The 25,874-nt window shown below is 45.0% G+C and overlaps 1 protein-coding gene and 1 long non-coding RNA gene across 2 annotated transcripts; one reads left to right on the forward strand and one right to left on the reverse strand.

The window, feature by feature from the left end:
* The first annotated feature begins 1,294 nt into the window (after window positions 1-1,294).
* Window positions 1,295-2,574, forward strand: LOC148714833 (uncharacterized). Its single transcript, XR_016395971.1, has 2 exons — window positions 1,295-1,704; window positions 2,434-2,574. It is a non-coding gene; the product is annotated as an uncharacterized LOC148714833 (long non-coding RNA).
* Window positions 2,575-12,136: 9,562 nt separating this feature from the next.
* Window positions 12,137-15,267, reverse strand: LOC103719084 (transport inhibitor response 1-like protein). Its single transcript, XM_008808156.6, has 3 exons — window positions 14,407-15,267; window positions 13,742-14,258; window positions 12,137-13,652 (listed from the first exon to the last, which is right to left on the reverse strand). Exons 1-3 carry the CDS (start codon window positions 14,949-14,951, stop codon window positions 12,894-12,896), a joined length of 1,821 nt encoding a protein of 606 aa, XP_008806378.3. The 5' UTR covers window positions 14,952-15,267; the 3' UTR covers window positions 12,137-12,893.
* Between the last annotated feature and the right edge of the window lie 10,607 nt (window positions 15,268-25,874).

A 25,874-nucleotide genomic window follows, 5' to 3' on the forward strand; every position in this document is an offset into this window, starting at 1 on the left:
TGGCTCTACCACCAGCTTTATCAGGTGTACATAATGTATTCCATATTTCAATGCTGAGAAAATATATTCCGGATCCGAACCATGTGGTATATTTTGAGCCTATAAGTCTGTATGAGGACCTAACTTATGAAGAGTACCCGGTACGGATTGTGGATAGAAAGGATCAAGTGTTGCGACGTCGGACCATTCCTTATGTAAAGGTGCAATGGAGCAATCACTCAGAAAGAGAGGCCACTTGGGAGCTCGAGGAAGAAATAAAAGCCAAACATCCTCAACTCTTTGGTATTCCAGGTACGTTAATTTCGCGGACGAAATTTTTTTTTAGGAGGGGAGAATGTAAAAACCCAAAAAAAAAAGAAAAGGGGGACGGGCCGGCCCGAAAAGCCCGGGCCCATCCCCTTATCACGATCGTGCCCTAGGCACGATCGGGGTGGACGAAGGGAAGAGGGGGCTGTTGAGGGGTGAGGGCGGCGGCGTTAGAGGAGATCACCGGAGAGGACCGAGCGTCGGAGAGGAGACCGAGATCCGGCCGGCCACGGAGGAAGTTTTCTTCGGTGAAGACCTCCCGCAAATCGGGTGAAGAAGCGTGGGATCCGAGGGGGGAGTTGCTCATGGTTCCTCCTCCGATTCCTCGCCGGAAAGGTCGCCAGAGCACGCCGTCGGACCGAGGTAAGTGGGGCTCCCTTCCTTATGCTTCTTGTTCTGGATTTTGGGTGGAGTTGGAGGGGTTTTTGGCCGGTGAATCGTCGGAGAAGAGTCCGAAACAGGGTACCCCTGTTTCGGCCTCTCTCTTTCCGATCCCGCCGCCGCCGGCCGCCGGGTTGGTCGGGATCCATGGCGGGAAGGGGGTTGATCGGATCTGTGTGAGGGTTGGAGATGAATTCCTAGGATTTGTTGTGGACAGGGATGGTGGACCGAGGGCTTCCTCTTGTGGTTCCACCCTCTTCCTCTCTCCCTCTAGTCGGTTCGCCGCCGGCCGGCGACGACGGCGGCTGGGTGCTGTCGGGTGGGAAGCAGAGCCACCATCACGGTGGCTGTGAGGATGCTTGCCTTCTGTCAATGATGCAGGAAAGGGGGAGAGGACCCTTTCGGTTCTAAGGGAAGGAGAAGAAGAGGGATCTTCTCTCCTCTCTTTCTTTCGCCGGCCACCATCGCCGGCAACTGCAGCAGACGCGGCCGACGATGGTTCGGCCAGTGGTGGCCGAGGGTCGGGAGGGTGGTGGCCGAGGGTTTGGCAGGTGGCGGCTGCTGCCCTTGGACCAAGAAATGGGAAAGGAGAGGGCACAGCCACCACGGTTGTTGCCCTTAGATCAAAAAGATTTGAGGGAGGGAGATGTACTCCCAACCATGAAGAGAGAGGAATCATTCCTTTATGTTGGTCTCTTTACCGGGACCGGCCATCATCGCCGGCGTGGCAGCGGCCACGGCTGGCGACGACGTAGGCCGGTGGTACAAGATGGGAGTCGGGCTATCCCGACTGCCCTAGATCTGGGACGACTGAGATGTTTGGGGACCTGATGATGGACCCCATAACAGATGAGAATTATAGTTCAGAATATTTTAATATTAAATAATTTAGTTGTGATTTATATTAATGTTGTAGGGGAAGAGTCAACGGAGCTAGGAGATTTTGATCAGGGGACTCAGCACCCCAGCGAGTAGGTTGTGATCCGGATCCGTATTTGAGTCAGTCCACAAATTTCTGTAAGAATCCCTACAACTGAGCACTTTTATTTATGCATATATTGGATTTATCGTTGGATATATTTTATCGGTATGTTGCTATTTGTTTTTGAGCTTGTATGACACTATGAGGTGTGCATTTTGTTTATTATGAAAGTATTGGAATAATTAAATTGGGAAGGAATAACATATTTTGAGAATTTATGAAAATATGTGACGTGATTGAAATGTGATTAAACATGTAAAACTAGACATGTAAAATGGGTTGGACTAACCTTGTCATGAGATAGCCTCTACGAGCTTATGCGTAGGATAGCTGCCACGAGCTTATGCGTGGGATAGCCTCTACGAGCTTATGCGTAGGATAGCCTCCACGGACTTACGCGTGGGATAGACTCTACGAGCTTATGCGTACGATAGCCTCCACGGGCTTACGCGTGGGATAGCTGCCACGAGCTTATGCGTGGGACTTGTGCAGTCTTGGACTGGGACATGAACTTGGTTAGTCCAAAGCCAGAAGTGAAAAGTCTGAAAACTTGAGAATCAGAGTAATACGGGAATGGATCACATAATGTGAAAAAGGATTTGTGTATATGTACTGATTATATACACTTGTTGTTTGTTGAGCTTTTGAAAAGATGAAATGGCATTTATTTGATGTTTTGATTATTTTATTATTATTACTGTGTATGGCTGTTGGGATTCTTACTGGGCTGGAAAAGCTCATACTACATTTACTTTCTTTTTCAGAGGCACTGGATTTATAGAGACCATTGGGTGGGACGAGAAATAAGATCAGCATGGAGTCTGATTGCTGGATAGATAGGAGTTAATCTATCTTTTATTTATGGACATTTGAAATTATGTAATAAATCAGTACATTTTAGTAGGTTTGTTTTAAATACGTTGATGTTATGGATTTATTGGAATTTTTGTTTATCTTAGGCCTTGCATGATCTTTAGGGCACTGCTCTAGGGCTCATGCGGCCGGTCGCGTGCCGGACCCGGGTGATGGGTTCGGGGCGTGACAAGAATAGAATAGGAGAAAGGAAAATATTGCATTATTCACAGTATTTAAACTTATCTTTTGATACTTGAAAGAGTAGAAGCTCTTCAAATACTGAAGATTCCACACCTTACAGAATTGAACTTCGAATGAGTCCATGGAACAGAAAAAGATGATTTAACATTAACATTGGAAAAATATATAAATGAGTAGTTGCTCAGAAAAAAATTGCAGAGAGAAAGAAAAAGAATTACTAATAGATCATCAAGCATAAAGAGATATTCTAGGTTTTACACACTCTCTCTCTCTCTCTCTCTCTCTCTCTCTCTCTCTCTCTCTCATATTTCGCAAAATATTGGGCCAACGCAGCATTTGCTTACTCTAAGGTCGTACACTAGGTATGGATAAGGTTCCATGGAATATGGCAGAACTTGATGTTTTCCCCTACGGCTCAAGCTTCCATTTCTTGGCGAGCTTTTGTCTAAACATTGTTTGATTGGTGATTACAATAATGATTGATGGTGATTGCATGAAGGGGATGTGGAGTTTGAAATTTGCTGCACCCTCAAGGAAATCCCAGTACGAAGAGTGAAAGAAAAAGGGAATATAATTAGGCCGGTGGAGAGGTACAGAGAGGCAATGACTAGGGAGACTTTGGAAGTAGGTTTTGTGGAAGGAGACTATTGGGAGTAGGAATTTAGAGCAACTAGTTTGGGCTTGAAGATAAATATACATGTTGAGTGAGAGAAAAGCCAGAGAAGTCGCCTCCATCTATGATGTCCAAAGGAGTGGCTCAGGTGGCAAGCAGCCTCAACCTAGATGTTGACCGTTTTCCTATCATTTTAAATCAAGCATCAAGTCATACAATTTCTCTCATTGTCTGGATGTGCATCTTTATAGCTATGGATAAAAATGCTCCAGCTTGGTCCTTCCACATCAAGTAGTCCATGCTCAGTATCATTGGGAAATTTTAGATAAAGTTCTACAGGATGACCAGCCCATCATGAGAAAAAGGACCTCTCATCCAACATAGAGCAGAGCAAAACCTACTAAGAATTAACTATAAAGGAGAATATTGTTGCTGAGCAAATTCTGATATAGCTCTGTAATCACACTTCTTAGCATTTTTGCTGTCTTTCTTTGGCTATGCATGGTTCTGGCTCTGCTTTTTTAGCTTTTGCCCTCATAGAAAGTGTTGGTGGAAAAATGGACCACCCCACAAATGTAATTATAGCACCCAAATCCATCAGCAAGCTCGAGCTCATCCTAAGTGATGGAGCTCTTCCGCTCTCGAGCTCATCCTAAGTGATCGGGCTCTTCCGCTCTCGAGCTCATCCTAAGTGATCGGGCTCTTCCGCTCTTGAGCTCATCCTAAGTGATCGAGCTCTTCCGCTCTCGAGCTCATAGACCAGAGAGCCGAGACCAGAGAGCCGAGACCAGAAGGCCGAGACCAGAAGGCCGAGACCAGAGAGCCGAGACCAGAAGGCCGAGACCAGAGAGCCGAGACCAGAGAGCCGAGACCAGAAGGCCGAGCACAGCAGGCCAAGCCCATGCCTTAGCCAAATATCCAATTTCCACCTGACCCTCTAAGGGACCTGATAACTCCATTACAACCTGCCGCTATCTCCAAGCCATCAAGGCATAAGATCTCCGCAGGTATTCGGCACGACCTGCCATTAATGCACGAGACCCCCTCAAGTCTCCGATGCATTCAGTCATTTAATGAACACGGCTCAAGGCGATCTCCGGATCACTGAACCATCAAAGCGTATGGCTCTTCCTGACCGCCGGTTCACTTGGTAATAAATGCACTTACCATCCACGGACCCCAGGCCCACCACGGCCGGCGGTTCAACCACCCCAACAGGTCCGATCGACCGTGACAACTCCCTGGTTCCGGTCTGATTCGGCCTTATTTTCCACCATGCCATTAATGGGCCAAATCGTGCCCAATTATCACAGAACAGGACAAACCTCCTGTCACCTCCCAGGTAACCAAATCCTTTTATAAAAGGAAGCCTGGGGGAAAGAGGAGGGGGACTCGGGGGGGGGGGGGGGGACTCTGAGGACTCTCCGGACGAACTCTGAGAAACCCCTAACAAAAACTCCCCGGACTGGACCCTCCGGGAGGAGGTGGGAGGAAGCACAGACACAATTGATGACATCATCCCTTTCATCTTCTTGATCTTATCCAGATATCCTCTGTGTCTTCTCCACATACTCTCCTCCCCGCTCTCTCCACATACTTGCCCCCTCTGACTTAGGCATCGGAGGGCCGGCGCCGGGGAGCCCGGCCACCGGCTTTTTTGCAGGACAGGGCAGGACTGGACGCACCACTCCCCTCCTCGGACGCTCCCACGCCCCACGGTGGAGGACGCAGCCGGCCGACGCACCGCCGTCCGCCCCCTGTAGCAGCGGAGCTCCTCCTTCTCCGGCTTCGCGGCGGCCCCCGGGTCCAATTTCCAGCAACAGTTGGCGCTAGAGGAAGGGCCCGAGTTCGCTGCCATGAAGCTAAGAAGCAAAGGGGCTTCCAATGCCTCTCGACGTCCTCCACCTAGCCCGGAGCGTTCCGTCCGAAACTCATCACCTCCGACCGAGTCAGTTCATCAAGTTCGGCCGGAGCAGTTCGATGCCCTGGTACAACAGGTGCAGGCCTTGGCTACCGCTGTCCGAAGCCTGCAGCCCAGGGGCATCCCAACGGCACCGCCTCCTCCGGCTCCAGTTCAACCGGAGCCCCCTACAAGCGGGTTTCCCCTTCGAGTATCATGCTCCAAGTCCCAAACGCTCAGTCCAAAATTCACCATCAAGATCTCCGGTAGATCAAGTTCCATAAGTCCAACTCGAGCACTTCGATGCGCTTGTGCAGCAAGTCCAAGCGCTAGCTATTTGCAGTCCAAAGCCTGCAACAAGTGGAGGCCCCTCCTGTGCCGCCTCCACGGAATCATGTGAAGCAGAGGAAGAAACTTTCTCCTGACTCCCGAGCCATCTCGAATCAGGCATGGCTCCCGCTGCAACGACGTATGTGGGGGCAACCAGTGAGAAGTAGTAATCCAAGTCTCACGTCAACGAGTTGGGGGGAAAGAGAAATAAAAGCTGAGGTTTGGAGAAGGAAAGTTATGGAGCTTTAAAATGGGATTGTAAGCCTCTGTGACAAAGGGTACAGCCCCATTAAATCCCATTATCCTTCCAAGTCTTCTGTCTTCCGGCAGCAAGCAAGAAACCAGCATGTACTCCCTCCTTACGGGCGTAAGTCCTTGGGACGGCGCCCGCGACATTGCTCCCCTTTCAGAGCGTCGCCATCACTGAAGCCCCCGTCGAGCTCATGCAGACCGAGCTCAGAAACCCGAGCGCAAAATACCTAAAAAATCAAGCCAAAGAAGGCCGGTGCCGAACCAAGTCCTGAGGGACTTCGAAGCTCGAGAGCTATCAAAATATCTCCAAAAGGTACAGGACGCCACTTTGGCTTCAAATAAATTCAATATTTTATCTATTTTCAGGTTAGCCAACGAGCTCGGCTCGTTCTCCTACCCTGACCACGGTCAGGATGCCCTGAGACGTCAGGATGCCCCAATATATTGGGATGCCCTGCCAAAACGGGATGCCCCGATTCGTCGGGATGGCCCGAGACATCGGGGTGCGGTCTTAAGTGACCAGACGAGCTCGGCTCGTGCTCCATCGGCTATGAGTTAGCGGTCCTCTCTGACCGGACGAGCTCGGCTCGTGCTCCATCGGCTATGAGTTAGCGGTCTTCTCTGACCGGACGAGCTCGGCTCGTGCTCCTACCCTGACCACGGTCAGGATGCCCCGAGACGTCGGGATGCCCCGATCCGTCGGGATGCTCCGAGACGTCGGGATGCCCCGGCTATAGGGACGCCCGAGATGTCGGGATATGAGTTAGCGGTCCTCTCTGACCGGACGAGCTCGGCTCGTGCTCCATCGGCTATGAGTTAGCGGTCCTCTCTGACCGGACGAGCTCGGCTCGTGCTCCATCGGCTATGAGTTAGCGGTCCTCTCTGACCGGACGAGCTCGGCTCGTGCTCCTACCCTGACCACGGTCAGGATGCCCCGAGACGTCGGGATGCCCCGGCTATAGAGACGCCCGAGACGTCGGGATATGAGTTAGCGGTCCTCTCTGACCGGACGAGCTCGGCTCGTGCTCCATCGGCTATGAGTTAGCGGTCCTCTCTGACCGGACGAGCTCGGCTCGTGCTCCATCGGCTATGAGTTAGCGGTCCTCTCTGATCGGACGAGCTCGGCTCGTGCTCCTACCCTGAGACGTCAGGATGCCCCAATATATTGGGATGCCCTGCCGCAACGGGATGCCCCGATCCGTCGGGATGGCCCGAGACGTCGGGATATGAGTTAGCGGTCCTCTCTGACCGGACGAGCTCGGCTCGTGCTCCATCGGCTATGAGTTAGCGGTCCTCTCTGACCGGACGAGCTCGGTTCGTGCTCCATCGGCTATGAGTTAGCGGTTCTCTCTGACCGGACGAGCTCGGCTCGTGCTCCTACCCTGACCACGGTCAGGATGCCCCGAGACGTCGGGATGCCCCGATCCGTCGGGATGCCCCGAGACGTCGGGATGCCCCGGCTATAGGGACGCCCGAGACGTCGGGATATGAGTTAGCGGTCCTCTCTGACCGGACGAGCTCGGCTCGTGCTCCATCGGCTATGAGTTAGCGGTCCTCTCTAACCGGACGAGCTCGGCTCGTACTCCTACCCTGACCACGGTCAGGATGCCCCGAGACGTCGGGATGCCCCGGCTATAGGGACGCCCGAGACGTCGGGATATGAGTTAGCGGTCCTCTCTGACCGGACGAGCTCGGCTCGTGCTCCATCGGCTATGAGTTAGCGGTCCTCTCTGACCGGACGAGCTCGGCTCGTGCTCCTACCCTGACCACGGTCAGGATGCCCCGAGACGTCGGGATGCCCCGGCTATAGGGATGCTCGAGATATCGAGATGAGTAGCGGTCCTCTCTGACCGGACGAGCTCGGCTCGTGCTCCATCGTCTTCAGCCAACGAGCTCAGCCCGCTCTTCTATTTTTGGATTTCTCTGCCGACGTCCCCAAAGAACGGAGTCCGAGCAGAGAAGCGTCTTCAGTCGCCTCGGCGCAAGGACGCACACGGTACAAGGTACCCATTCATTTAATGTCTTTACATTCTCATTTATCTTTACTTGGACTTTTCTCTGCCGACGTCCCCAAAGAACGGAGTCCGAGCAGAGAAGCGTCTTCAGTCGCCTCGGCGCAAGGACGCACACGGTACAAGGTACCCATTCATTTAATGTCTTTACATTATTTTATTCTCGGACTTTTCTCTGCCGACGTCCCCAAAGAACGGAGTCCGAGCAGAGAAGCGTCTTCAGTCGCCTCGGCGCAAGGACGCACACGGTACAAGGTACCCATTCATTTAATGTCTTTACATTATTTTATTCTTGGACTTTTCTCTGCCGACGTCCCCAAAGAACGGAGTCCGAGCAGAGAAGCGTCTTCAGTCGCCTCGGCGCAAGGACGCACACGGTACAAGGTACCCATTCATTTAATGTCTTTACATTCTCATTTATCTTTACTTGGATTCTTCTCTGCCGACGTCCCCAAAGAACGGACTCCGAGCAGAAAAAGCGTCTTCAGTCACCTTGGTGTAAGAACGCTCACAGCACCAGGACGATCGATGACTGAACTACTTCCTTCGCCCGAGCCAAAAAGCAGCTCGGACTCGGAAGTCGGGGGATAGTGTTGGTGGAAAAATGGACCACCCCACAAATGTAATTATAGCACCCAAATCCATCAGCAAGCTCGAGCTCATCCTAAGTGATGGAGCTCTTCCGCTCTCGAGCTCTTCCGCTCTCGAGCTTATCCTAAGTGATCGGGCTCTTCCGCTCTCGAGCTCATCCTAAGTGATCGAGCTCTTCCGCTCTCGAGCTCATAGACCAGAGAGCCGAGACCAGAAGGCCGAGACCAGAAGGCCGAGACCAGAGAGCCGAGACCAGAGAGCCGAGACCAGAAGGCCGAGACCAGAGAGCCGAGACCAGAAGGCCGAGCACAGCAGGCCAAGCCCATGCCTTAGCCAAATATCCAATTTCCACCTGACAACTCCACTACAACCTGCCGCTATCTCCAAGCCATCAAGGCATAAGATCTCCGCAGGTATTCGGCACGACCTGCCATTAATGCACGAGACCCCCTCAAGTCTCCGATGCATTCAGTCATTTAATGAACACGGCTCAAGGCGATCTCCGGATCACTGAACCATCAAAGCGTATGGCTCTCCCTGACCGCCGGTTCACTTGGTAATAAATGCACTTACCATCCACGGACCCCAGGCCCACCACGGCCGGCGGTTCAACCACCCCAACAGGTCCGATCGACCGTGACAACTCCCTGGTTCCGGTCTGATTCGGCCTTATTTTCCACCACGCCATTAATGGGCCAAATCGTGCCCAATTATCACAGAACAGGACAAACCTCCTGCCACCTCCCAGGTAACCAAATCCTTTTATAAAAGGAAGCCTGGGGGGAAGAGGAGGGGGACTCGGGGGGGGGGGAGGGGGACTCTGAGGACTCTCCGGACGAACTCTGAGAAACCCCTAACAAAAACTCCCCGGACTGGACCCTCCGGGAGGGGGTGGGAGGAAGCACAGACACAATTGATGACATCATCCCTTTCATCTTCTTGATCTTATCCAAATATCCTCTGTGTCTTCTCCACATACTCTCCTCCCCGCTCTCTCCACATACTTGCCCCCTCTGACTTAGGCATCGGAGGGCCGACGCCGGGGAGCCCAGCCACCGGCTTTTTTGCAGGACAGGGCAGGACTGGACGCACCACTCCCCTCCTCGGACGCTCCCATGCCCCACGGTGGAGGACGCAGCCGGCCGGCGCACCGCCGTCCGCCCCCTGTAGCAGCGGAGCTCCTCCTTCTCCGGCTTCGCGGCAGCCCCCGGGTCCAATTTCCAGCAACAGAAAGGATTTCCTTGTTCCTGAAAAGAAAGAGACTGTAATTCCACCTTTCCTCAGAAACTATGCAACACCCACCTTGCATTTGATTTCAAAAAATTCTTGACCCACTGATTTAAATTGAGGCAAATTTATATATATATATATAATAATCTACAGCTTATGCACAAGATCTATAGAAGTGTATCTAGATTTTATTGGCTTTTCTTCCGAGCTTATCAGGTAGATCCTCAATATCATTGCATTTTGTGCAGTAGAGTTGGACATCATAATTGTAGCTTTATCAGTGTCTTTTGACCATTCGTTGGATGGCGACATCAATGAAAGTATCTGAAAGGATTTGAAATCAGTGGATTGCTTGTATAGCAACAATTGCAAATATTGACCCAACTTGTATGACTTTCTCTCAGAAAAGATAGAAGAGATCGGTGGTTGGGACATTGCAGTGTAGAAACTTAACGACAAATTTTGTTTATGTTGGTCATAGTACGCTTACGGAATCAATCATCTCAAAATTTTATGCAGGGTCATTTGGCAACAACTAGAACTCAAAGTAAATTTCCCTTCAAAAGAAAAAAACCAGTAACTTAGATGTTTGTCTGAATTTGGTAGCACTGTAACTCTGGCTCCTTTTTACAAACTTGACATTAAAGTCCTTAGCTCATATGTCAGATTTAGCAGTTCAGAATAAAAAGAAAATCAAGTGGAGAAATATGATGCCAGCTCTGACGTTTCTTTTCAATTTTAGGTTTAGCCTTCTATATGTATGTATCTCATTTAGGTTAGTTTAAATTCTTTCCATCATCATACTGGGGAAACTGCAGATTTGGGAACACATGTTGTTTCATAAGCTCAAGATCTTGGGTTTGTCATAGCTTGCTTGGCTTATAAACCAATTCATCTCAAATCACTGAAATTTGAGATAATTTTTTTTGACATGCCAGTCCATGAAATCTGAAATATTCCTAACCATCATTAGCAAGGTCCTATCCTAAGCAAATAGTGCAATTACCTTGAGAGTTTACCAGCAAACCAGCTAGCACCATCAAATTTGATGCATTAATAAACCATCTTCCTTTTTTTTTTTTAAGAGAGAAAGGGAGGGAGACCCATCCACACTATAATTACTTAGAACCAAAATACTTGAGATGTCACAGCTGGGGCTCAAATCAGAAACTCTGATTGCTAAGCAGAGAAGTGTGACCATTGAATAAGTCCTAAATTCATAAATTTGAGGTGTTAATAAACCACTTCTATGTTCAGTCTAATATATCATAAAGATGATAGACTTGCACTAAAAATATTCTCTCTGTTTCCTTTCTCTACCGTGCAGTGCACCTCAGTTGTACCGTCAATTAAATCGACAGTTTGACATGCACACATCAAGCGATTTACATAAAAAGTTAAAGACTGATAGTTCCTAATCCTGATTCCCCACAATCCTTTGGCCCCACTGGCCGATATCCAAAAAATGCTTTTGGATGAACTGCAATGGATGGGTCATTTTCATTTCTTTGGGAAGATGGATGCCCAAAGGTAAGCACCAAAAACAAGCCTTCAAACAAAAAATCTGCTGTAGTCATCTTCCTCGCAGTAGTAGAAGGTACTATTAAACATCTTAGAAACATAGAGCAAAGGAAACCAAAGGATGATGTAAATCAATGCATCATCCTTGTTAATATGATGCAAAGATCTTCAGTTTACCTATAAACTTTCAGTTTAATCTTGTCATTCAAACCAAAAGAAAGAATAGTGTTCTATCTAATCATTTAAGTCTATTATAATATGTGGAATTCAAGACCAAACAGTGCCATAAATCACATATAACAGTAAACTGAACCATTCAAAAATTATAGCTGGGTCCTTCAAGGCCTGTCAGAACTTGGAGAATCCATAATATTCAGAATAGTATTTTGATCTTCAGCTGTGTCAAATAGTAAGTTGAAAAGGTCTAAATCTAAATCAAGAAAGCAAAAGATTTTTAAGAGAGCCATCCATCCTTCTAAACTATTGTCTGAAGATAAGTACGAAGAGGGGGAAAAATCACAAAGAGCCAAAGCTGCCAAACTTTATCATGTAGGCTGTAGAATCTATGGCATAACATCAGGGATTTGGTGAATGCGATTAACATAAGTGGAGCCAAGTCCATTTAAGCTAGATGGACCACAGATGATAGAGGCAGCTGACCTGCCCACCAATCCGAGCAGAAGAACCAATGGCTTGCGGTCCAAAAGGTGCACTAATATGATGGTAGTGATTTCAATCAATGAACTGTTCCTTTCTGTCGTGGACCATAACCTAACTCATGTAGACCATATGAATGGAAGACTCATGGCTTGTTAAAATCTTCGGGCTGTGGCATGCCCAAGTCTCCATGACCAAATCATTAGTAGGGCCTAAGCATATAACTATTTGTACCAGACTACTGTAGAGAAATGATTTTAATACTTTATGGCCAGTGCATTTAATGTAGCAATGCAACAGTGATATACGAGGAAAAAAAGGTGAGAATGATGATCTTCAATTTCTACAGAAATTTTATGTTTATATGACTGGACAATAACAGAACCAGATAAAATGGACTAAGAAACATTCAGAGTTAACTCTTCCACATATGACTTCAAATTATGCAATCAACAAATAAAATTATCAAAGATCAAATTCACCTCGGGACTTGAACACCGGTCCCCAAAGCGAAGTGATCCAACGATGCACCTGTATTACTTATCCATAGTGCTTGATAGAAGGAGAGGCCACCATGAAGTTATTGTCTGAGACTTCCAAATATCACCTACCATCAAAATCCCACCCGGACTTGCTCAAATATTACTGTGCAGCCTTGCTCCATGAACTCTAATTCAGGTAGATACGTATAAATAATGACGTACTGATATTACATAACTTTGAGTTCATTTTCTTCTTCCACTTCATCAAATTTGCGGGATTTTCAACTGGAACAAAGAGATGCACTGAACTAATGATACAGTTGCTTATGATTTACTGCAAGTGTCATCCCACAGCCCAACCATGATGCAGAAGTAATAATGGAACCAAAAAATACAGGAGTTTTCTTCTTGGCATGGAGCATACGAACTCTGTGTGATGGGATATGAAAAACACCCAACAGACTCACCCTCCCTGCATCAATGTCAAATCAACTACCCAATCAAAAATAAGCTCCTTGGCTGATCCACAAAGAAATGGCAAATATTTTCTTCCCCTCCAGTCAATATGGAGAGAGTACTACTACAAGATCTTCACAAAAGGTGGTGCATCGGTCCTTGGCCCTGCTAGAGATCGATACATGTATAACTTCTCAACAAACTCACCATCATCATCCTCATCTCTGTCCCTAATGACTTCTACCACCAAGTGAGGTAACCTTTGAGCCACCTCGTTGCAACCCCTTACTGACAGCTTGCAAGAAGACATCCAGAGGAACCTCATGTTGTAGTAATGGTGAAGCCCCGCAAGAAGAGCAGAATCCCCGAATGGGCTATCCCTGATCTCAAGTTTCTGCAATTTGGTGCACCCTTCCAAAACATACCTCAGCGCCAAGTCACTGTTCCCAGCAAAAGCAACAGAAAGCGTCCTCACCAGCTTGCCATACTTCCCAATGTAAGCAAATGCCTTGTCAGTGAGCAACCCAGACACAGAGAGCCTCCTGAGCTTCTTGCAGTTCATTACTATAGCCCCAAAACCCTCGTCCATGGGCTCTTCAGTAACGTGATCGGGGCGGTGCCGACCCATGATACAGAGGCGGAACACCACAAGATCCTGGCAATTCTTGGACATGGTCACGACGGCCGCGTTGGTCATCTGCTGGCAGAAATAAAGAATGGAACGGAGCTTCCGACAGCCTTCAGAGATCGCAACGAGGCCGACATCAGAGACAGACACCTCAGAGTCCTCCGTCGGATCCACAGGAAACACCCTCAGCTCCCGGAGGTCCTTGCATGTCGCTGCCACTGCCTGAAGCCCTTCGTCTCGCACCGTATCAAGCACCTGAAGCACAACCCACAGAGACCAAAGTTTGAAATGGAAATCCCAACACAAATCAATATAGGACTATATAAGCCGGTAGCGATCAATACCCAGAAATTCTGAAGATTGTGGCAGTGGCGGATCACTGGGTTGAGCTCCTCGGCGCTGATATCCGCAAAGCTGAAGTTGAGGGAGGTGAGGTTGGCGCAGACAGGGTAGATGGCCGGGAGGTACTGAGGCGCCACATCGCGAAAGCCTGAGAGGCAAACGAGTGACTTGGAGGCAGCAAAGGTATTCACCAGATCGACCACATTGTTCCCTCCTTGGGGGATTGCGGCGGCAGCCGATCCGAACGACCCAGTGCCGAGGTGAGTCAGCTGGGGCGCCAGCGCCATGAGGCGGCGGAGCTGCTCCACGGAGACGTGGTGGTTCACCCGCAGCCGCCGCAGGGCGGGCGAGCGGGTGACAAGCGCCTCCAAGGCCTCGAAATTGACCGCACTGCCTACACAATCAAACACAAGCGACTCCAAGCTGGTGGTCGTTTCCGGAAACCTCGACATCCAGTCCGACATCTCATCCTCGTCATCCTCCAAATAGTCCTCTATCAGATCTAGCACTCGAAGATGCCTAAAAACAAACCCATCAATCAAGCACCCATCGCAAAACGAGAAACCCACATCTAAATCTACAAAAGTTAGCATCATTGGCTTCCTAATCGATGGTATTCAGTAACGGATAATCGGGAATATGGAGGAGATTGGAGAAAAGCTCTCACCTGCACTTCTCGGCGATGACGGCGAGGCCGGCGGTGCTGAAACCTTCGCAGCAAATAAGGGAGAGCTCCTTGAAATTAGGGAAGGAGTAAGCGAGGAGGGAGAGGTCGCCATCGGCGACGGACATCCTCTTGAGGCAGATCTTCTCGAGCCAGGGGTAGGCGGCGGCCATGGCGCAGACCCAGGGGTGGAAGTGGGCGCCCCAGTTGTTGGGGATCAGGCCGAAGTCCGCGAAGCGGGGCTTCCCCTTGAGGACCACCGCCCGGACGCGGCGGAACCGCTCGGTGGCCCGCCGAGGGGAGACGGCGTAGCAGTTGCCGATGAAGAGCTCGCGCCGGGTCTGGGCCTCGGCCCGGTACCAGGACCGGCACACCAGGGACGCGACGTTCCGGTCCCCGCGCGAGCTCAGGAACTGGAGAACGTTCTCGAGAACGTTCTCCAGCACCTGATCGGAGAAGGGCGGCGGAGCGCCTCCGCCGCCCCGGCTCTTGGCGGAGCCACCTCCCCCGTCCTCGTCCTCGGACATGTCGGACCGCTCCTCTCTCATCGGAGTGGAGAACAGACGATTTATGGGAGGAGGGGAAGAGAGAGAGGGATGGTAGTCTTAATTAATTAGAATTTTGAAAGGGGTGTCGATCTATGAGAGGAGGACATTGTCATGTGAAAATAAATTAATTAAATATTAGTGATAGAAGGGAAGGGAGGGAGGGGCTCATCAGGAGGGAGATGACGGGGGGAATGGAGGGGCAAGCGGTATATTTATTTGGCCTCCACACTGCTGTTTCAGTCTCAGCATTGGGATTCTCCATACCCCTCAAACTGCACTTGTCCAAAAAATAGAAAAAAAAAGAAACTCTATCATCTAGCCTTTCTTTGGTTTGAATTGAATATTAACAATTTGTTATATTTGAGTTTATCTTTCTTCCCTTTTTCTTATTTTAATCCATCTGCCTCCTACCATTTTTTGTTACTTAGTACATGTAAAAGAGCAATAAGAAAAAGGTACCAAGGAAAAAAAAATCAAAAAGTTTGGATGGTACTATCTCTTACCTATTCAGCAAAAAAAAAAAAAAAACAATAATTTCTCATAATTAGGCTCTCTTTTTTTTCTTTTTTTTTTTTGGATCCTGGCTAATTTTTTTATTTCATGAGCTCTACCTATCTATGAATCTAATTAGCTTTTAGTTCTAGGAGCAATGACTCTTTCCAAAACTTAAGTTTCGACTCATGCATGAATATAGTATGAGAAGTAAAATTGATCCTTAGCCGAATTTGACAACAAAAAATATTAAATTTTAAATAGATCCGACCTAAAATTTAACTAAAAATGAATATAATTTAGCCCCGAAACTCATCCCATAGCTAGCCCTAATTAGAGCCCCTCATCGGTTTTAAAAACTATTTATGAAAAAGAAAATAAAAAAATGGGGGCGATTGGATAGGATCTGAAGGACCATCAAGGTGTTGCGGATAAGATATGGGGGATAGAAGCCCTTATCATTCTAAAAGGAGAGCTTTAAAAAACAATGAAAAGAGTGGATGAGTGGATGGGAGTTGAAGGTCCATGAAGGTGTGGGTCTAATAAACTACCCTCTGCGGTGACTTGGAGAAAGGTGGGGGTACAAAGATCTGGGTCTTTCTTTTTTCTCCTGTTCTGTTTTTTTTTCTTTTCTTTTCTTTTTATCATGTTCTCTGACCAATGCATACATGAACAGGATTGGGCTGGAGGAGGGTGGGTTCTTTTGGGGGGTGCAGGGTGGAGGTAAGGCATTCTCTCTCTACGTGCTTGCCTTTGATTGCTGGAGTTTGGGGGATTGGATGTTGACCACGTGAGATGGGGTTGCGTTGCATGACTCATAAATGCTGCAATTGGGGCATCAGGGTTTAATGAACACATGGATGATGGCTAATCATGGACCCTCTCTCCTTGCATGTGTGCATATATGGGCAAAAAGGATGGGTATTATAATTTTTTTTTTTTTACAACAATATATGAGGAAGAGTTTTTCATTCATTCGGATAGAATGTCAATTTGCAAAAAAATATCGATAAATTGGGTTTTTCAGGTGATTTATATTTCATTCTTAAATACAACAAAAACTTTAGTAGAGACTAAGGCTTAGAGCAAGTTTTTCAATCTACCGTGATTCCTTCCTAGAGATTGGTTGAGCCAAATCAACTTAATTTGGATTTCTTTGATATTGGCTAGCTTGTGGTGGGACATGCTGAGCTTTTCCTTTAGTCAACTTGGGTTGTACTACGGATATCTACGAGATAGATTCGGTGAGTTGTACCGGAGATGTCCATGAAAAGATCCAATAGCTTGCCAAAACCAAATAATTTTAAAAATAAAAAAACATTATTGGTATAAAAAAATATTAAATCGAAAATTGAACCAAAAAATTTAAAAATATTTAATATTTTGTATTGATTTCAAAAAATTTATGTATTTTAAGAGGATAGAAGGTTAGGATTGGATATGTTGGGTGGTATTTTCATGGAGCTAGTAATTTGAACTTAAATTAAATATAAAAAGTATTAAGAAAATTAAATATCAGATATTTAGTTTTGGATTTGCTATTGGATTCTACTTCACATAAGAGAATAACCAAAACCACAGCTAAAACTGAAATTAAATGATTTTTAAAGCCATCACCGAAACCATCCTATTTAATTTCAATTAAAACTATCCATCCATTTTAGAGATATGTAAAATATTCAAGCATTCACCCTATTAACATTCTTAGATTGTATTATCTTTTATGCATAAAGTCATAGTGATTGAGTCTTAAACTAATTACTTGTACATGAAAAAAAAATTTGGTCATAGTAAATTTACATAGTAAATTTTAAGAAGATGACAAAAAAAACCCAACATCATAGTAAATTTTAAAAAGATGACAGATATTATGCAACTATTGTCATGCAAAGTGCATCATATATTGATGCATGACATTATTCTGACTTGTACATGCAGTTTTTAAGTAATCTAAGTTTACATTAAGCATGCAAGTGTTGTTATTCTTGGCGTATAATCTCTACCTAGCATGGCAATATATATCGGAAAATATTATCGAAATTGCAAACTTAGCCAATTCAATTCCTGGGTATCTGAGAAGTCTTTGCCAGCATGGTATGCGAAAATAATCTTTATTCATTAGCATAATAGAGATAAAATTATAATCCTAACTCCGGTGTTCTAGCAATTTATCATTGATTTTATGGGTTCTTCAAGCTGCACTTTGCTCTTGCTAATGCTCCAATTCACCTCCTAAAAGAGTGATGATATAAAGTTGTCAATAGTGTTTTAAGTGGCAAAAAAAAAAAAAAATGGAGGCAGGCATTTCAACCTAAGAATGTGGGTTGTTAGACTCAGATATATTATTTAAAATGTCATAGATGATTAATATTGTTGAATGCATGTGATGCATGCGAGGGCCCAACATGGACAATTTGTCCACTTCTGCTTGTTATTTTTCTTTTGTTTCTTTCTTAGGTAAGGAGGGGAGGATCTAACCTAAGGTGAAAGAATGCATTTAATAATGATAAAAATTTCAAAAAATACCATAAATAAGTTGAACATCTAGTCATTTAGAAGTCAACTAACAAGTTTGCTTTATATGATAAATATAGAGATGTGACAGAAATATAAATTATGACATGGGTCCCAAAGGCATTAAGCATAACGTTAGAGTGTTCGAATTGTAAGTGCGAATAGAGAGGAGGAAGTAGATTAAACAAGTAAATTTCTTCCATCCGGGCACAATACCCGCTTCAGAAAATTTTTACGGTTATATGCTAATTTCTTACTTTTAAAAGAACGATATAGGCCACTGAGGTGGTAGCTCAGTGGAATGGGACCTTACTTCCAACCAAGTAGTTTTGAGTTTGAAATACGTGGGCTTCGATTAAATTATGAAGACTGGATGCTTCCTGCTTGGACACGGAATTTAGAAGGGTTACTGATCCACTGGTAGCCTCGATGGTGCCTGGTGTGATGTACTCATACAGAAAATTCGTGCCGGAGCCCAGAAGGGTATCCGAGCTGAGCCCATGGGTGGAGAGGATATAAGTAAAATCGGCTGGGATGCCCAACACACGGTCATTTCTGTCCACATCGAACATTCTCCTAGCGGGGTGGGGGCTGCTACGTGGGGGTAGGCTTGTCCCTTCCTCCCCTTCCTCTTTTCTTAAGCAAAAAAAAAAAAAAAAAAAAAAAAATGATTTATTAAAAAAAAGGTCTCCTTTTTTTTTTTCAAGAGTGAGGTACGGAAACCTATTGAAATTAGATTACCCAGGCTCAAGTACCTGGGATGCAACACCTGGAACAAGGACCTCCCCCAACTTACTCGGGTTTGCATCTTTCTTACCTTTAATTATCATTGCAATGAATTCTTTAATTCCAAATAATCTTAATCAAAATCACAAGCCAAAAGATTTTAAGGATTCAATAAAATCTAGAAGCATAAGCTTTTGGGTAAATTCTAGTGGCCCCTCGACTTTGAACGTTTTTCAGAAATATCTCCTCAACTTAAAAAAGTTTCAGACCAACTTATCGAGCTTTACTGGTCCTATCGTTCACCTTTGTTGACACGATGGTATCACGTGGCCATCATGTTATAGCATAAAATTATATTTTAACCAAAATGTCCTTCATATTAGTTGTTTGTTTCCTGAAGTTCTGATATAGATATTAAAAAAATCTTAGCATATGATCCATAATTAAAGATCACCCACCATATAGATCTTAAAGCACTCCCAACACTTTCATTCATTGTCCTGCATAGATCTCAAAGCACTCCAAACACCTTCATTCATCCACTTGCACAAATCTCAAAGCATTATTAGTATATGACTAATAGTTAAAGATCACCCACCACGCAAATCTCAACTGACTCCGAAACCATTCATTCGTCTGATCTCAAAACATCTTTAGAATGTGGCCTATAGTTAAAATCACCCACTGTGCATATTTCCAAGCGCTCTAAATCTCTTCATTTATCCATTTGCATAGATTTCAAAATATTCCTTGTATGTAGCCCATAATTAAGGATCACCCATCGTGCAGATCTCAAAACACTCCGAAACCCTTTATTCATTCATCTACTTGCATAAATCTCAAAGCATTCTTAATATGCGGCCCATAATTAAGGATCACCCACCACATGTATTTCAAGGCACTCCGAATCTCATCATTTATCCGCCTGCACAGATTTCAAAGTATTTTTATTATATAGCCCATAGTTAAGGATCACCCATTGTGCAGATCTCAAAACACTTTTGTTGCCCAGAGATGGTCACCCAAGAGGGGGGTGAATTGGGTGTTTTAAAACTTTTTGTCTAATAAAACACACAAATGTATGAGCTAAAGTAAAAATAAAGGTATGAAAACAGACAATCGCAAACACAAGCTTTTATAGTGGTTCGGAGCTTCCACTGCTCCTACATCCACTCCCCAAAGCACCTTTGGGAATTTCCACTATAATCCAAGATTACAGTACGGTAGTTTTGCGAGTGCACTACCCAACTCGTTGTTTTACACCGGGCTAACAACGAACCCTAAAACCCCCAATTTCACCTAGGCTTGGGACGCCTTTCCCTTGTTCCAAGTCTCTTGACTGGAACAAGCACAATATTGAAAAAGTTTTACAAAAGATTTGAAAGCTCTAAATAAGCAAATATAACAATGATAAACAATGAAACCCGGAAGAACCCTTTTAGCCATTGGAAGCGTGGGAAATGGTGCTTCTTCCGATGTGGATCGCGTTGGCTTGAATGTGAGCTTTGAATGCCTAGCGGAAGAGAGTAGTTGAGCACGAAATCACTTGGGAAGGTTGAAGGCACTTGATTTCTTCACTTGAATGCACTAACTCCCTTGAACCTCTTTTTCTTTCTTCTCTCTTGAATGATCTTGTGTTGGGTTTTTGAGAAGTTGTTGGAAAGCACTTAAGAGCTCCCTTTTATAGCCCAAAAAGCAAATATAGCCGTTAGAGATAAAGTTAAAGAGATTTGAAATTCAAACCAAACCTGCAAAAGTTGTCAGTCGCGTCCCAGGCGCTTCGGAGACGTCTCCGCTTCATCGCGAGACGTCTCGGCTGTAAGATTTTACTTTTGACGATGTTTGGGGTCGACTCGGCGCTTTACGGGGGCGACTCCGATTATGAACGGTTTGAATCCTTGTTTTTCTGTTTTTCTGAGAGGGTCGCCTCGGCGCTTTACGGGGACGTCTCGGCTTGTTTGCGCTTTTTGCATGGGGACGACTCCGCTGCCTTGGGGACGACTCCGCCGTTATATCTCCGAAAAACATGTCTTCTGGAATTCTCTGAGAGAGTCGACTCCGCTCTTTCAGGGGACGTCTCCGCTACCTTATCACTGAAAAAGACATCCTCTGGAATACCCTGAGAGAGCCGACTCCGCTACCTCGGGGACGACTCGGGAAGTCTGCTTTTTACTTGCGAGGACGACTCCTCGTCCTGTGGAGACGGCTCGCGCGCATCTCTTGAAATCAGCCTTTCTGCCGCCACTGAGAGAGTCGACTCCGCTACTGAGAGAGTCGACTCCGACCCTGCGAGACGCCTCGCCAGGTGCCGGGGACGTCTCCCGACGTGCCAGTTCTTCCTGTTTGTGCCAGAGACGTCTCTGGGACAAACCGGAGACGTCTCGGCTGTCCCTGATCTGTTTTCTTCAACTTAAAAAATTCTTCAATAAATTCATAAAAATTATGAGAACTTGCCTAGACATTTCTTAACAATATTCTTAATTAAACACCTAAAATTCTCAAGTAAATTGTTAAGATAAATGGAACTATACTCTAATGTTTTGTATTCATCAAAATTCATTAGGGGGTCAACAATCTCCCCCTTTTTGATGATGACAAAACACTGAGTATATGCAAAATTCGAAATTTAAACATATACACAGTATTTGATCAGATGTACAAGTCTGATGTTTTGATTAGCGCTAGATACAATGTGCATAATTCAAAATAGTCAATTTTCAGTTCTATCCTTATGCATAAAATTGATCTTAATAGCTCTTAGGCAATTTTAGCATATCTACTGAATTTCAATCAAGTTAAAATGTAGATGGATGCTAAAGACAATTGAGAGCTAAGTTCCTTTTTGACTCCCCCTTTTTTTTCCAGAAGGGCAATTATCTTAAAGCCAATATTCTTCAATTTTAACTCTTCTAATTCAACTTTCGAGTATGATCGTAAATTTTGTATTTTGCATTTCATATATTGGTTCTACAAATGTGTTTTTCTACTCCCCCTTTTTGTCATCAACAATGAAGGGGACAAATTATCCTTAGGTGCTTAAAGCATACTTTCTAGTAAAATTCAGCATAGTACCATGAACCACTCAAGGGTATTCAAGTTATTGCTCCCCTTGTCCAAGTTATTTTTATTAATGAATTCAGTCATTCATACCACTCCCCCTTTGTTCTGGAATTCATTTCAGACTCCTCTTTTTGTTTTAAATAGTTACCACAAGATGTGCTCCCCCTGTTTTGTATGCATTCATAAATTGTGTCAAATTTGAGCACTTAAGGTATGTTATGAGATCTTTAAGGCACATCATAGAATCACATATACAGAGTCAGAAATGTACACAAGGTTTCAAAAGAAATTGTATGTCATTCATATATCATTGTAAACCTTTGAAGTCATTACAAAGTTAAAGGAGGAGATCATTACAAGTATTCATTTCTAATACAAAAAGTGTTTCAAAATGAGCCTAGGGTTTACAAAAGAAGAACCCTAGATGTCTACAAAATGTCCCTCATCGGCGACGTTGCTCATAAGCCCTACAAGCTGCATCTATAAATGCATTGATGGAATCTAGTAATGTTTTGAACTGCTCTCCCTGGGACTGATGAAAGGCTGCCACTAGTGCTTCAAATTCAATGCTTGCCCTTTCAATTCTTCCTCGAAGTTGGGCAACCACAGTGCCCACATTACCTCCAGGGCTTGTCAGTTCTTGAAGGCTATTTGAAATGGTCCTCAAGCTGTCTTGTAGCTCAATTGATCTGAAGGCTTGGGTGGCATTCACACTAACTAGTTCTTGCGCTGTAGCTTCTATCTGAGCTCTAATTTCCTTCAGCTCTTGTAGAATCCCTTCATGTGAGGCTCTGATGGGGGCCAACTCAGTAGAGATCATCGATCTCATCTCCTCCCTCATCTGCTGGCAAATAACAGATGCTAAAGTGCGCATCTGGTCTTCTGATAGGGAGTAGGGCCCACTGACTGGAGGAGGTGGTGGCATGTATGTGGAAGGTCCAGCTGAGCTGGAGGGTACATCAGGAAAGTCCATGTGGCTATGTGGAGGAGAGTGGTGATCAGGCTCCTGAAGTGGGATCTCAGGCTCTAGGGTTTGAGCTTTTCTCTTTGGTACCTTGACCCATGACCCATCTACCTTGTGAAACTCCATTCTTCGCATTGTGCTCTCATTATAATAGTCGGTGTTTCTCAAGGGTTTTGCAGGCTCATTTTCTGGAACGGGTACTTTGAAATGTTTGAAGAGTAGGGTAAGGATCATCCCATAAGGTATGCTAAACCTAGAATACCTATGACATGTAGCAATGTAGTTCAACATAAGTCTAGGGAGGTTTAGGGGAATCCCTAGTAGGATGTGGTGCATGATAACTAGGTCTCGCTCCGAAACAAAATCAAAGCGGCCGGTTTTAGGAAATAAGACTCGGTTGACAATACTCAAAAGGAGTCTCATCTCGGCATTCAGGTCTTGGGAGTTAACCACATCGAGAGGGCCGCAGTCCTCTCGTCCTAAAAGCAAGTTTAGGGCTATTTTCCTTTGGGGATGTGAGGTCGGAGCCTCACCGTCTTTAGGAATTTGCAAGACACTAGATAGGACATCCTCATTAATTTCTACCAATGTCCCCCGGACATATGCAGTGTACCCTAAGTCCCCTAAGGCCATATTGCTAAATAGTTCTCTAACCAGGCCGGGGTAGGTCGATGTATTGAGTGTACAAAGGTGTTCCCAACCTTGGGCACGGAGTCTCTCTCCAATAGAGAACCCCTCACTATCTAGAAAATGAAAATCTATGTACCTTCCAATGGTTACTGTGCGATTCGCACAGAAAATAGTCGCGGTTGGCGGAGCAACCGGAGGAGACGGCGCGGAAGGCTCTTCCCTCCGTTCCTCACCGTCGGTCGCTGCCCTAGGACGCCTCCCACCAGTCCTCCTAGCTCTTTTAGGTGCCATTGAATGGAAAACCTAGGGAAATGAGGAGAAAGAGGCTAGGGTTTGTGTTGGAGAGAAAATGGAGGCTAGGGTTTTTATTTTTGTCGGGGATGAAAGGGATAGCTCGGGTCGGCTCGAGCTGTTTCGACCTATTTTAAAAACCCTCGTTCGGTCCCCGAGACGTCTCCGCGACTAAGGCGAGACATCTCGCCGGGGGGACGTCTCTGCGATTTGCCAGAGACGTCTCCGGCACTGAAAAATTTCAGACTGATTTTTATCTTTTCCTAATTTGTTTCATTTAATCACACTAATCAATATGATTTCTTTTGGTGAATACAGAATGAGTTTGTTTGTGATCCTCCCTCTTAATAATACATCCTATAGAGGTTTGATAATGATTTTTGAATTATTAATGTTGAAATGAGGAATGTTTGACCAAATTTCGAATACCTATGAAATAGGCTCTGAAAATATCTCTATGAAGAGTCCAAGGGAGGGTAACCATCCTCCGAAAAGTCAAACAGTTCGTCATTTAGCTTAGATGGATTCATGCTTTCACTTATGTTGACCTTGAGGTGGATTACTAGCTTGAGTAGCAAAGCATTGCAATACAAGTTGAATTTATTTGCTAGGATCATACAAGCTCAAAGCATTCCTTAAGAAGTTGAACCTATCTTTACAAAGGGGCTTTGTAAAGATATCGGCCAATTGATTTTCAGTACATACATATTCAATCATCACATCATTTTTCAGCACATGATCCCTAATAAAGTGATGCCTAATTTCGATATGCTTTGATTTAGAGTGTTGGACAGGATTTTTTGTTAAATTGATTGCACTTGTATTATCACATTTAATTGGTATGTTGTCCATTTTGATATCGAAGTCTTCAAGTTGTTGCTTAATCCAAAGAACTTGGGCACAACAGCTTCCAGCTGCAATGTACTCAGCCTCAGCTGTGGACAAGGCGACTGAATTCTGTTTCTTGCTAAACCAAGAAACCAAATTAGCACCCAAGAATTGACATGTGCCACTTGTGCTTTTTCTATCGAGTTTGCACCCGGCAAAATCAGCATCGGAATAAGCAATTAAATTTATATCAGATTGTTTAGAATACCATAAGCCTACATTAGATGTCCCTACTAGATATCTAAAAATTCTTTTAACAGCTTGTAAGTGTGATTCCTTAGGACATGCTTGGTATCTAGCACACATGCAAACACTGAATAATATATCTGGCCTACTAGCAGTAAGGTAAAGTAAAGAGCCTATCATACCTCTGTACAATTTGCAGTCTATACTTTTACCTTTTTCATCTTTGTCAAGCTTACAACTTGAGCCCATGGGTGTGTTAATTTCCTTTGCATCCTTCATCTTGAATTTTTCCAACATTTCCTTGATATATTTGGATTGACTGATGAAGATGCCTTCCTCTGATTGTTTTATTTGTAGCCCAAGGAAGAAGTTGAGCTCACCCATCATGCTCATTTCAAATTCTCCCTGCATAAGCTTGGCAAACTCTTGACAAAGACTATCATTAGTAGCACCAAAAATTATATCATCCACATAAATTTGCACAAGCAATAAGTCATTTCCTTTTCTTTTAATGAAGAGGGTTTTGTCTACATTTCCTCTCTTAAATTTATTTTCAATTAGGAAATTACTTAATCTTTCATACCATGCCCTAGGAGCTTGCTTAAGCCCATACAATGCTTTATGCAATTTATAAACGTAATCTGGATGTAAGTGGTTTTCAAAGCCTGGAGGTTGTCCTACATAAACTTCCTCCATTATATAACCATTTAGAAATGCACTTTTTACATCCATTTGATAGAGTTTAAAGTCCATGAAGCATGCATATGCCAAAAGTAGTCTAATAGCCTCTAACCTAGCAACAGGAGCAAAAGTTTCATCAAAATCTATTCCTTCCTCCTGATTATAGCCTTTGGCCACTAGCCTAGCTTTGTTTTTTATTACTACTCCATCTTCATCTAGTTTATTTCTATATACCCATTTGGTGCCTATAATTGAAACATTAGGGGGTCTTTTCATTAAAGTCCAAACTTGATTTCTTTCAAATTGATTTAATTCCTCTTGCATAGCATTCATCCAATTATCATCTTTTTCGGCTTCTTCTAGTGATTTAGGCTCTATTTGTGAAACGAAAGCAAGATAATTACTAGTATTTCTTAGAGAGGATCTTGTTCTTACCCCTTGCGAGGGATCACCAAGGATTAGATCCCTTGGATGACCATGTGCATACCTCC

Source organism: Phoenix dactylifera, chromosome 7 (assembly GCF_051530095.1).
Source record: "Phoenix dactylifera cultivar Ajwa chromosome 7, Ajwa_hap1_PhDact_Kaust_v1.1, whole genome shotgun sequence".
Taxonomy (NCBI): Eukaryota; Viridiplantae; Streptophyta; class Magnoliopsida; order Arecales; family Arecaceae; genus Phoenix; species Phoenix dactylifera.

Coding starts and splice junctions, on each gene's coding strand:
- LOC103719084 (XM_008808156.6), bottom strand. CDS start 14,951: ATGAGAGAGGAGCGGTCCGACATGTCCGAGGACGAGGACGGGGGAGGT. Junction 14,259..14,406: donor GTCATCGCCGAGAAGTGCAG/GTGAGAGCTTTT, acceptor GTTTGTTTTTAG/GCATCTTCGAGTGCTAGATC. Junction 13,653..13,741: donor ACAATCTTCAGAATTTCTGG/GTATTGATCGCT, acceptor GTTGTGCTTCAG/GTGCTTGATACGGTGCGAGA.